Genomic DNA, 13,593 nt, shown 5'->3' with positions numbered 1-13,593 from the left:
ATGAGGAACTATATAAAGGGGTCGAGGTGGGGGGGGAGGTCATTAGGAAAGTTGAGAACCACTGAAGTAAAGAAAAGGTTGCCGGGCGGTAGTGGCACACGCCTTTAATCCCAGCACTTGGGAGGCAGAGCCAGGCGAATCTCTGTGAGTTCGAGGCCAGCCTGGGCTACCAAGTGAGTCCCAGGAAAGGCGCAAAGCTACACAGAGAAACCCTGTCTCGAAAAACCAAAACCAAAAAAAAAAAAAAAAAAGAAAAGGTCATCAGTGTGGGCCCTAACCCAATATGGCTGGCATCCCTTAGGACAAACAACAAGGACCCAAGTCTTTGGCTTCATCCTCTCCCCTACCCTACCCTACCCTACCCTCCCGTCCGCTCCTCTCCCCTCTCTTTATGTTGTCAATACTGATCTGGGCTCCTCGGAAGCCCCAACACTTGATCATGTCAGCACTGGAGGAAACAGGCAGGGGCCATAGGAGGCCCAGGGCCCAAGCCGCCAGCTCCGGCTCCCCAAACCCTGTCACTGTGTCCCGACGTGGGTATAAAGCTATGTGAGTCACCACATTTAAGTCACCACTGGTTGTGAGACACACACCATGACTGGATGAAACATTAACAAAGAAAAAATGCCACTGGGCTAATAACAAGGTGGGAATAACAGAAAGAAAAGGAAAAAAAAAAAAAAAGATGGAAGACGGCACAAAGCAATGCGGATTTCAGAGTTGTTGTTTTTTTTAAATGAGTGATTCCAGATGGATGAAACATGGAAGCAGATTCTGGGGAAGGCTGCTGTGTTATAGCGAATGGGTCCTTCTCATGCAGGACTGCTCAGGGCCTTTCCTATCTTCCTCAGATCCCCATAGGGAACTAGAGAATGGGGTATTTCCCAAATGAGTGGGCCGTGTCTGGAAGCACATGGGGGCAGGGGGCGATGGCCAGGTTACTAGAGTTATACTTTGAGACCCTCAACCTTGGAAATGGATGGTGGGGGAGGGGCACCGCTTGATCTAAGTGTACTTGGAAGGAGCCGGTGGGAAATGCAAGTTCGGAAAGAAAGAAGACGTCTCTTGCCTCCTCCTCCTCCTCCTCTCTCCTGCCTCTTCTTCCTCCATGATCACAGGGGATCAGGTAACCTTCCCAAGCCTCCCCAAGCCCAGCTCACTTGCCACACCCTCCCCGCCCTCCCCACTCAGCTAAAAGGCCTGGCTGAACTCAGCTAATAACATGGAAGAGATTCTTTGCCTGCTTATGGGCTCATCCGGGGCTAAGAAAAAGTGAGACCTCACACCAAGGGCCTCCCTTCCCCGGCCACAGGCACCAGAACATGCTGAGGATAGAGCAGCCAGGGTCATTCGGCCGGCTACCGCTTCAAAAGCTGAACTGCTGGTAACCAACCCTTGAAGAAGCACAAGGTCCTGAGTCGGGGCCAGCTCAACGCTTGAACAAAGTAACATCAGAGCTAGAGATGGCGATGTGTGTACGGTGAATCCCATCCATCTATAGAACAGCACGAACAGCGCACGGGGTAACGTGGCCCAGGACTCAGTGAGGACATTCCCAGGGCCAGCTATAGCCGGGACTATTCCGGCTCCAGCCAGATTGCACAGCAAGGCCCAGCCATAGCCCTTTCCTGGGGGCTGTAAAAAGCTGCAGCCTTGCTGGCATGGACCCAGAAGCTGCTTTCAGACCTGATTGAAGATCCAGGCCTCCAGAGCAGGACAGAAATTGCAGAAGGGCAGAGGCCACACTCACAGGAATGAACTCAGACTCCCTGGAACCCAGCTCCCCTCACGGCATGCTGGAAGTGAACCCCACCGTGGTACTGGGGTGGCTTCAGCACGCACCTTTGCCAACTAGTAGTCACTGGGAATTGGCTGGGCAAAATGGCTGCCACTGAGCAAATGAGGCCACGGGCTCCCGGCTTCCACTTGGCCAGTGAAGAGCGGATGCCAATTCCCTGGAGAGGAGTGCCCTCAGGCCTCAGGGAAAGTGCTTCAACTCTCTGCCGCAGGCAGGAGCCACAAGAATGCACTGAGAAGAGAGAATTCCTGGGGCTACCTTGATACTGGGTAGGGAATTTGTCCAAATGGGGACTTGAATGCCCTGCCTCTGAGTCCAGAGTCAGGGGACCCGCTCCCACTTTTTCCCCCAGGGTACTCTTGAGGAGAGAGGGATAAGAGATTTAGATAGAAATATAGAGGGGAGAGAGAAAGAAACACAGAATAGCCTCAGGAGGGCCTGGCTCCTTATCCACTGTCCCCTTCTGTCTCTTCTAAAGGGCTTTTTAAAAGGAATGCCAAGGGATGGAGCAAAAGACCTCCCCCTAGCTCAGCCAAGTGCAGACCCTTCCAAACACCTGGTAACCACGAATGTGGTCAGTCCATCCCCTTATGCAGCCCTGCTGGGTAAAGCAAGCTCAGATCTCACTAGGAAATCTCTGGACTCCCACAGTCCAAGCCCTACCTGGCTAAGGGTGCTACTTATCTGGGGCAAGACATCCAGGTGCTTGGGATTCTCTCAACGACGCTTTAGTTTGTACTAGAGACGTAAGATAATCCCACACAGTACCTACAAACCCCTAAATGCTATACTTTCAAAGTGTCACATAGCCCTGCCGTGAGGGCAGCTCAGCATTGTCCAATGTGGTGTCATCAGTGCCTGGCAGACGTATGACAGATGGGCTGATGTATGGATAAGAGGGATAACCGGATCAATGGGAGAATAGATGGGTGGGTAGGTGGGTGGGTGGGTAGGTTGTGGGGGGGGGGCAGGATAGTAGATAGATCAAAGGACGAACAGGTGGATGAAATGGTGAATGAGTAAAAATGAACACATGAACAAGTGTTTGGAAGGATGGTCCCACAGAACACCTAAGAGCCCGATCTCCTGGAGACTCACCTGAACCATCAGGGATGGACCTTACAAAGGTCGGCAACATCTTGACCGAGGCTGTTGGATTATAATCCCGGGAAAGGCCATTCTTCATTTCTTTCTTGAAGCGTGTCAGGATATCTATCAGAATTTCATCGGAGAGCCGCATGGCATACAGATACTTATCAATCTGGGGGAGAGATAAGAAAGAAGAAGGAGACTGAGTTCAAGGGAGGAAGGTTCCGTTCAGCTCCAGCCTGGCTGGGCACAGGGTGAGAAAGTGGTGGGTGGCCTGGACACTCGAACTCCAGACACACTGGAGCAGCCTCGAGGGAATGTCACACCAGAGGGGAGGCTGCCCAAGTCCCTCAACAGTGTCACCCAGAGCAGGTCCTCAAGTGCCTCTGTTCCTCTTCCTCATCTACAAACAAGACAACCCCAAGGCCCCTTCCAGTCCTGGATACCACATGGCAGATGCTGTTTGGTCCCCAAGGATATGATGCAGGCAGGTTTCCTCCTCAAACAGTGGCACCTTAGGCATCCTTCCCTCTGTGAGAGGGGGCTGGTTCCTTCCTCAAGGTTGGCAAGACCATACCGGCTAAGAACCGGCTAAGGGATCTAGGGCCAGCCACACGGCTTCAAGGCCTAATTGAATAATTAGGACTTAACCGGGCGCGCGCGCGCGCGCGTGTGTGTGTGTGTGTGTGTGTGTGTGTGTGTGCCTATAATGCCAGAACTCAGGAGGCTGAGGCAGGAAGATCACAAGTTCAAGGCCAGCCTGGACTATATAGCAAGACTCTCATAAAAATAGATGAATTAAGCCGGGCGGTGGTGGCGCACGCCTTTAATCCCAGCACTCGGGAGGCAGAGCCAGGTGGATCTCTGTGAGTTCAAGGCCAGCCTGGGCTACCAAGTGAGTTCCAGGAGAGGCGCAAAGCTACACAGAGAAACCCTGTCTCGAAAAACCAAAAAAAAAAAAAAAAAAAAAAAAAAAAAAAAGATGAACAAATGGATGAAGGTGCCAGTGGGTTTCTTTGGACAATGACTTCCTTCAAAGTTTCACTTATTTTTATTTTATGTGTATGAGTGTTTTGTCTGTGTGTATGCCTAGTACCCTCGGAGGCCAGAAGAAGGTGCCAGATGCCCTGGGACTGGAGTTATAGATGGTTGTGAGCCACCACGTGAGAATCAAACCTAGGTCCTCTGCAAGAACATCAGGGGCCCCTCGCTCTGAGCCATCTCTCCGTTCCCAAATATAATTTCTAAGAAGGCAGATGTGGTCAGTCGAAGAGCCAGAACTGTCAGAGAACACAGGAGGCTAGTCCCAGGAAGAGGCATTAACCCCACCCTCAGAATGTTTGGAGACAGTGCCGGGGCCCCATGCCCACAGGTGGGGACTCTGTGCCTGCTCAACGTGCTCACAGCTCCAAATGGATCTCTCTGACCTTAGAACTTCTTTCTGGTCCCCGATTCTCTTCCAGGACACAGGCTCCTGCTCTCAAAGCCCTGGGTGGCCACTGATTGTCCTTTCTGCTTAGTCTCTCAGAAAGTGTTTCCTGGGAGCTGAGGGTGTTACTCAGTTGGTAGAGTGCTTGCCCAGCATGTGCTGCCAGACCTGGGTTTCACCAGCTCCCTCGTAAACAGTTGGTTTTGTTTGAGACAGGGTCTCTCTCTATATAACCATGTAGTCATCCTCATCCTCCTGCCTCCTGCTTCCTGCCTCTTGACTCAGCAGTGAGGAGCACCTGATATTCGTGAGGAGCACCTACATTTGATTCCCAGCACTCACATGGTGGCTTACAACCATCTATAACTCTAGTTCTTAGCCCCAACAAGGCCCAGCACCACAGTGGGGGGAAATGGTTCCTGGTACCTTCTATGCTCACAGGAACTAGACACCTTGTCCTCATGGTGCTGTGTTGTGGTGTCCACTGGCATTTTTTTTTTTTTTTTGTCTCGGTTCACCACCGTTCACTTGACTTCTCTGCCACTTACAAAACCCGGCTGAGCAGGAGTTAGTAACTCTGGAGATGCCTCCGCTGCCTTCAGTCTGCCTTTCCACGCTCTACCTATCGCCACGGGAGCCTCTCCCGGGGCAGGTCTGGTCAGTTCCCTGAGCTGCCTCCCCATCCCAGAGGCACCCACTGTCAATAGTAAGACTTTCTGCTCTCTGCCCCTCACCCAACCACACTCCCTAGCTCTTGCTGCTGCGGCCTCAGGCTCCTCTGGTCCGGTGGTCACCTCCACCTGAGATGCCTTCTCTTCCCAGGTACCCAAGCCTTACCAGCCCCTCAAGAAGATCCAGGTCGGGTGTCACTTGCTCCCCGCAAGTCTCCCAAGGCTGGCGATAACCCTTCCCATGGTCCTCAGCACGCATCACAACTTTCTGCATGTGTTCCCTCCGCAGTATCTGTGCTGTTGGCCTCAACCTCCCCAGCGCCCCACTTTGGGTCCTTGCGGCCAGATTTATGACCCAGTAACACTGACAAGACCTTGATGTTGATTGGCTGCTGAGCATGGTATCTTGTACTCCCTGTTCAGAACGGCTAGAAATGTCCTGACTTAAGGACAGAGTCCCCAGGCCAGAACTGTAATCACTTCTGTGTATTTGCTCTGGTCTCCAGGCCTCATGCTCCCTCCAGGCCCTGCTGTCTCCTGTTTCATAGATAACCATGGCACTAGGAGTCTACTGATCCTCCGTGGCCTGAAGGGATCACTGTCTCCAGTCCCCAGCGTCATCCAGCCACTCTTTCCTTTCTCCTTCATGACAAAGCCACATAAAGGACAATCAGAAACCACAAAGAGCAGAATAGAAATTGCCAGAAACATGGCCCTGGGTGGAGACACACCGCGTTCTACCCCAAGGCTGGTAGCACCAGCCTAGGCATGGAGCCCTCAGTTAGGGGGCATCAACAAAGGTTACAATACAAGCATGCTAGAGAAGTCTCAAGGGGGCGACATCAGAAAGTGTGTCCAGGCAAAAGCAGGTGCATGTGTAGCCACAGGTGGGTGGAAATCAGCTCAATGCGGATGGAGCAGACAGTTCCAGAAGGGACGAAACCAAGAGGACTATCCAAAGCCAGCGACATCACACAGGGTCCCTAGAGCCATGCCAACAAATACAGACCTGATCCCAACGCATGGCCAGCCTGGAGACAGCATCCAAGAGGACCCAACAGAGATGATGGAGCTTCCGAAGGAGCAAGAAGGTGTCTGCAGGCAGCAGGGGCCTGACCCTCCAGAAATAGTCACAGGGCCCTCCCAGCTTTTCTGGACATGCCTCACCTGCCACCTCCTCATACAAGGTCCTAACTGTCTGATGATGCCTGTGCCCATCCCTCTGACAGTGTGGGTGCCCCAGGGAAAGGAAGTGTGTTGAATGGAGCTTTGCAAGTCACCTGGCATGGAGGCAGCTCGGATGTTGCTGGCCACTGGAGTCCTGCTGTAATCACAGTGTGGTTTCCATGAACCAAGGGCTTTCACATCCAGTGTGTCATCTGCCCTTCAGAAGGACCTTGTCGGGAAGGCTTCTTAATCCCTGTTTTACAGCGGCAGGAGCAGGGCCACAAGCAGCCCCGTGATCCATCCAAAGAGCACACAACCTTGGGTGTACGCTCTTACACCAGCAAGCCTAGGCTCCCCCTGCAACCATCCTTGACCCTTGAGGGCCGACCTAAGAGGGGAGCTGTTGAGGTCTTCCAGGTGGATAGGTAGAAGATTCTAGAAGAGGCAGGACTCTCGAAGCTCCCCAGGTATCCTCGATCCTAACTGGAGGATTATCTCAGTACAGATACTAATCACGGACGCCAACGTTTCAAGTTGATCCTGGCCTATAGAGAGCCAAGAAGTTCAAACGAAAAAGCAGGTTGGGGGACCCTTCTCTCTTGCTCAAGTGTGTGAGTCACCATGGGCACAGAACCCATCTCAGAAAAGACAGGGAAACTAGAAACCGGCATTCTGGGAGTTGTTAGGGTCACGTTCTGGTGGCCTGGGCTTGGCCACCTGTCCTCAACATGCCAATAAAACAGACAAGAACTAATGAAAAGCCGAGAAAGGAGATTTAGTCAATATGGCCACACTGAAGGGGAACCAAGAGGAGTTTGAAGGCACCCCCAGGTCTGTCTCTGGGGTCCTGACATGAGGTGCCGATGGAAACAGAGGACAAAAGGTAGGCAAAGCCAAGCAGTTCCTGTCAAATGTGGTCTTCCCCACCATGCACCATCCCTGTGTCAGTTCCTGGATCTTGGAGGGTCAGCACCGGGGGAAATCTGAAGACAAGCTCCTCCTCTGGCTGGTACCAGAACTCCAGCCTTTTCCTTTCCCAGCGTGAGCCTCCTGGGGAAATTCCAGTTCCGTGGGGTCCATTGTCTCAAAGGTCTAATGGGCCAGGGAGGGCAATGCCTCCCTTTAGCACATCGTCACTCCTGCCAAGATGGCTACAGCCCCAAGCTTGCATCTATCTGCCCTTCTCCAGAGGCCGTGCTTGCTTTAATGGAAGGAGGGATTTATTCTGGCTCACAGTTCCAGGGATACAGTCCATTATGACTCGGGAGACATGGCGGCAGGTACATGAGGCAATGGGTCACATGAGTCAGCAGAGAACTAGATATTCACCTCTCCCCCAAGTCCTCACACCCACAAACCACTCACTCACACACACACACACACACACACACAAAGTCCACAATCCCATTCTTCTATTGGGATTCTGCTGCCTTGGTGCTCTGGCTAGGCGCTGGTGACCCCAGACTCCCTCCTGTCCCTCTGTTTTATAATTGATCATGGGGAGGGCTCAGTACAGCACATCTCCAGGTGGCTTCTCTCACAAGTCTCAGGCTTTGGAACATCGTGCCATACGACTGGGACTCCCAAGAGCTATGATAGAAGCCCTTGGCTGTCATGTGCCCACTCTGGTACATGGTACATCACACGAGTCTACAGGGATCACAGGCTGACAGGGAGATTGGCACCCCATGCCAAGCCAGGCCTGTAGCTCTTACCTGAGCCAGATCAGACTCCAGGGCCTACGCCATCATCCCAGGTGGGACCAGTCCTACCCATGAGGGTCAGAACTTCACTATTCTTCAAAGTGGACCAGGAGGGCCTTGAAGCTCAGCACCTCCCATACGGACCTAGGCTGAGGCAGCAGACGCCATCAGCAGAAAGAAGGCCACTTTGCCAAGTCCCCTGGCCAAAAGCCCTACGTCCAGTGAAAGAACTGGTGGCCTGGCACAGGGCTCTTGTCACCCACATGGCTGTGCCTGACTCCAGTCCCACCTCCTGATCCCAAAAGAACAAGCACAGAAAACAATTCAAGACTAGACATGCCCAAGTGAGAGGGCCGGTCGTGACAGGATTGCCAGTAACCACTGGCAATGTGGACATTTTCACTTGCGGAAGGAAGGGCGTGGTCATGGAAATTTTCACTCCCTCTCCCATTCACGCTCCCTGGGAATTGAGAACGAGACAGCCGGGAGTGGGGATACACACCTGTCCTGCTGGCACTCAGGGAGCCGAGGCAGGAGGATTGCAGGCGTGAGGCCAGCCGTGTCTCCACGGTTAAGACACTGTTTAAAATTAAGGAAACCTGGGCTGGGACCGTAACTCAATCGCTAGAGTGGTTGCCTAGCATGCAGGAAGCCCTGGGTTCCACCCATAGCGCCACGTAAACCACGTGTGGTGGCCCAAGCTTATGATTTTTAGCACGTGGGAGCTAGGGACAGGAGGAACACAAGTTCGAGGTCAGGGCTGGGGAAATGGCTCAGTGGGTAATAGCACTTGCTGTGAAAGTAAGAGGACCTGAGTTCAAATCCCCAGCACTCCAGTAAGATTCACACATACTCTATACATCCCTGTAATCCTCAGTGTTAGGAGGCTGAGGCAGGTGGGTCCTACAAACCCACTAACTAACCAGCCAATCAGGGACCTTTGAGGTCACTGAGAAATGACCACTACACACACACACACAGTAGAGGGTGATAAAGGGAGCTACCCAGCCAGGCATGGTAGCACATGTCTGGGAGCACTGAGAAGGCAGAGGCAGGTGGATCTCTGTGAGTTCGAGGCCAGCCTGGTCTACAGAACAGAGTTCCAGGACAGCCAGGGTTACACAAGGAAACCTTGTCTTGAAAAAATTTTAAAAAGGGGGGAGCTACTCAATGTCCTCCTCCAGCCTCCACATATGTATACATGTGCACACATAATCCACACACAAATGTATGCATATAGCACACATCATTCACAACACACACACTAAAAAAAATTTTCAAAGTCACTCTCATCTACATAGGGGGTTCAAGGCCAGCCTGAGCTACATGAGACCCTGACTCAAGAGATTTTAAAGAAAAATTTAAGAATGAGGCAAACAACAGGAATCTGAAACATAGACCTTGTTTTCTGAGTTTTCTAAGCATTTCACAGAGGCAAACTGGGCAGCTGGGAGCAAAGAGTTAAGAAGTTGGCACACGTGCGGCAGAGATTTCAACATAGGCTCACTTCCCTTTTCCAGGGGACTGAAACAGGGAGACGAGGGGTTTGGGCTGACGGCGGTCACTGGGCTAACACTGGCGCTAACACTGGTGGAGGGCTCCGTCAGGCCAATGCCAGTCATTAAGCAGGGGCTTCCGAACTGGTTGTTTTTCTCCACGTTAGAGGACATTGAGAGCCACGGCTTCAGTCACAGGAGCGTGTATACATGTGCGATGTCTGGATTCTAGACAGTGTAACCCCTCATTCAGGGCTCCCCACCCCCTTTTTTGTCTCGTGTGTTAGAAAGAACAGAGGGGCTCTGGGTCAACAGCTGGGTTCAGGTTAAGGACCCGGCATGTCTTAGCTATGTGGTTTCGGTGAGTTGCTTAATCTTCCTCAACCCTGCTTGTCTCACTTTTGAGATGGGGACAACACTTTCATCTACCAGATGCATGATCAAGACTTTAATCATGTTCCAAAGAATGAACTAAAAGCATTCTTTCCCCGACCCTGGGTGACATAATCATGCCTTCTCAACTCCCTTCGTTCTTAAGAAATACCTTAAGAATGACTTTACTACAAATTATATTAACCCATGCGTTCCTTTTTATTTTGCACGCATGACTGCCTGCATGTCTGTATGTGCACCGCATACCTGCCTGGTGCTCACGGAGGCCAGAAGGCCACACTGGATACCTTGGAGCCACTTGGGTTCTCTGCAAAAGCAAAGACAAGCAAGGGCTCTACCTCTAGGAGTTAGCTTTAGAGCTCCAACATTGACGCACTTTGTAGAAAACGACAAAGGTGACAATATGCCTAAAAAAAAAAAACAGGGCAAGTGAGGGGTTCCGCCCCGATCCCCCAGGGCGCTTGCAGTTTGGCCGCTTTTAAAAGCGGTAATAAGCTGAGCGCCCCCATGTCATGCCAGCACTCAGGAGGCTGAGGTATGAGGGTCAGAAGTACAAGGTCATCCTTGGCCACACAGAGTTCAAGACCAGCCCGGGCTACATGAGACTCTATCTCAAGATAGATAGGTCAGTAGATGGATGGGTGGGTGGGTGGGTGGGTGGATGGATAGATGGACGGATGGACAGACAGAAAGAAAAAAACAACAATAATATGAATTTTTTTTTAGACTAGTCAAAGACACTCCTGTGCCCCAAAATAAAAAGTGTAAGTTCTCTCCCACCCCAAGACACCCCTGCTGAGAGATGGCTCTGGATCCTCGGCGTGCTTTCCCGCCCGCACAAACATGCGGGATATCCATTGTTAACCCTGGCTCCCTAACTCCACCTTCCTCTCCCCTCCGTGAACTGCCTCCTCTAAGACCTGCACAGGAGCTCGGCTGGGGACCCAGGTTGACTGAACACAGGACAGAGGATGGGATGGTGCCAACTCAAATCTGACTCCTGGCTTTGTGTTCCTGGCAGCCCCTCAGCCTTCCTACCCTGCCCTTCCCGCCATCTATCCTACGGGTATACTCGGTGACCTTGATCTACAAAGGCCTCCACTGTGCGAGCCTTTCCACAAGCTGGTCCACGCCACGCTGTCTGAAGAACACAGAACACGTTCATTCCACCGCCCCAAGGAAAAGCTACAGGTCAGAGAGGGTCCTCACCTGGCCAGTGAGAGAACTAAAGTGGTCCTGTGCTCTTCCCTCTGAACCAGACGGGTCCGAACTTCTGCCATTGCAGCACAGTGCAATCTACATGGGTCACGCCTGAGAGCCAGGCGTGGTGGCCCATGCCTTTAATCCCAGCATTCACTTGGAAGGCAGAGGCTGGGGGATCTCTGAGTTCAGCCTGGTCTACATAGTGGGTTCCAGGACAGCCAGAGATCAGGCGAGAGCCTGTCTCAAAGACAAAACCGAAACGGAAATTTCAGGCTCATGAACCCAAATCCAGTTTTCCTTTAAAAAAGGAAAAAGAAGCCGGGGGGGCGGCGGTGGCACACGCTCTTAATTCCAGCACTCGGGAGGCAGAGCCAGGCCGATCTCTGTGAGTTTGAGACCAGCCTGGTCTACCGAGCGAGTTCCAGGACAGGTACCAAAGCTACACAGAAAAACCCTGTCTCGGGAACAAATAAATAAATAAAGTAAAAAGAAGCCGGGTGATGGTGGCAGCGCACGCCTTTAATCCCATCACTGGGAAGGCAGAGGCAGGTAAATTTCTGTGAGTTCAAGGCCAGCCTGGTCTACCGAGTGAGTTCCAGGGCATCCAAGACTACACAGAGAAACCTTGACTCGAAAACAAAACAAAACAAACAAAGTAAAAAGAAATCTCATACTGCCCTAAGGAAGTTAACAGTTTTATGTTGGACTGCATTCACGGGTATCCTCAAGAGCCAGGGCAGGGGCTTCCCCGGGGGCCATGCGACCAAGGAATGCAGGGGGCACTACTGTTGCAACTCCAGCCAGCCCACAAGCAGTGTGCCTGCTGAGCCGGGCAGAAAGCGTGCCACAGCTATGAACGATTCCAGGAGGCCCAGTTCACTTCCCCTCAGGGGCTGGTTGCCTATGTACCCACCCACTCCCCAGCCGTCATGGGGAGAACATTCAGACATCATGGCGAAGCCAGGAGGCCCAGGCCCACCAGACCATCCCTTGTGGCTGGTGCCGTCTCAGGACTAGCCCAGTACCTCCCAGTCCACTTCCTATACTACACGTGGCTTCACACGTGGCTTCCAGCTGCTGGCCCCACCTCACTCTTGCAGATGGCGGCCATGGAAGAAACTAGTATCTTTTCCACCGTTGGTAGCCGGGTTCTGAGTGAGGGATGAGGTTAGCTGTGGGGAGTGGGGGAACATCTACGATCCTTTGGGGGTCCCCAGAGCAGTCATAACTACCAGTGCGCTCATGCTCGGACAGTATTTCACCCAAATTCCTCCCTTGCAGAGTCACATAGATCAGGCTGGCCTTGAACTCACAGAGACCCACTTGCCCCTGTCTTCTGAGTGCGGCCATTCAGGCCTGCGACACCATGCCAATTGACCCCTCCTGCTTCTTGTTCCTCTAAGCAAGTCACCTTCCAACTCACCTTCTGCACAGGACTTGCCATGATCCACCCGGCCCCACGCCGCCGTCCGTCCCTCTCCTCAGCATCCCCTCAGCTTTAGGTATCCTCTATAGAGAAGTCAGCTGGCCCCAGTACACATGTCATGGTGTGTGTCTTTCCTGCTGCCACAGGAACACATGCATGGTCCACACCTCTGGCTGGACTGCTAGTGCCTGAGGGGCAGGTGCCTTGTCTTCTGCCCCAAGTGTGTCCCCAAGTCCTCAGGCTGGTGCCACGATGTGGCTTTTCTACGAGGCTGGGTGGCTCCTAGGCTGGGCGGGAGGCCTCAGAGGGTTTGCTAGCTTAGATAAGGCCTACTGCCTCCTTTTCCCCCAAACGGCCCAGCACGTCTGTCCCATCACCTAACCCCCTCTGTCCCTTCATATATCGCCCTTAATTGGCTGAGGCCCAGCAGAACACCAGGGCCCTAAAGCTAATCAGATTCTCATGTTCCCGTAAGAGGGTATCAAGCAATCTGCAAGTCACTAAGGAACCAGAATAAGAGGGCACGAGTCGGGAAATTGAATTCCCTGCGGAGGTTCTCCAAAGGCCTGGCTCAAATGTCTCCAAAGCAAAAATACAAACAAGACCATTGCTCTTCCTCCTCCAGGCTGACACACAGCCCTTCAGCACAACGCAGATGCAGCCGAATCATTCCTTCTGCCTCAACGAACATGGATTGAACTCCAAGGACTCCTCCTACAACTCTATCCACAACTCAAGAGAAAAAGGATCCCCCCATTCTTTTTGTTTGACTATGCACCTGTTCACATTCACATATCTGCACATACCTGTGGAGACCAGAGGTAGGTGTCAGGTTCCTCAACCTTTCTACCTTTTATTTTTATTTTTTTGTTGTTTGTTTTTTGAGACAGGGTTTCTCTGTGCCATCCTAGCTATCCTGGGACTATATAGACCAGGCTGGCATCAAACTCACAGAGATCCTCCTGCCTCTGCCTTCCAGGGATTAAAGGTGTGTGCCACCCCACTTGGCTTTTTTTTTTTTTTTTTTTTTTTTTAAAGGCAAAGTCCCACCCTGAGCCTGGAGCTCAACCTGGAGTCTAGTTTAACTAGACTGGTTGGCTACCATGTCCCGGGGTCCTCCTGACTCAGCCTCTCCAGTGTTGGGACTACAGCCTCTTCACACTGTACCTAGATGATTTTTTTAATTTAGGTGTATGATTATTTTGCCTGCATGTTCTA

General features: G+C 52.2%; 1 protein-coding gene across 3 annotated transcripts in view; it reads right to left on the bottom strand.

Moving 5' to 3' along the window:
- Hk1 (hexokinase 1) overlaps nt 1-13,593 on the bottom strand; it is a 106,367-nt gene that overhangs the window by 44,730 nt on the left and 48,044 nt on the right. For all 3 annotated transcript variants that reach the window (XM_059282314.1, XM_059282313.1, XM_059282315.1), the window contains one exon: nt 2,897-3,059. In XM_059282314.1, coding sequence (XP_059138297.1) covers nt 2,897-3,059 — 163 coding nt within the window. The remainder of the gene's footprint in view (nt 1-2,896; nt 3,060-13,593) is intronic.

Source organism: Peromyscus eremicus, chromosome 16_21 (genome assembly GCF_949786415.1).
Source record: "Peromyscus eremicus chromosome 16_21, PerEre_H2_v1, whole genome shotgun sequence".
Taxonomy (NCBI): Eukaryota; Metazoa; Chordata; class Mammalia; order Rodentia; family Cricetidae; genus Peromyscus; species Peromyscus eremicus.
The sequence above is the reverse complement of the archived record's forward strand: the minus strand, read 5'-3'. Positions and strand labels throughout refer to the sequence as shown.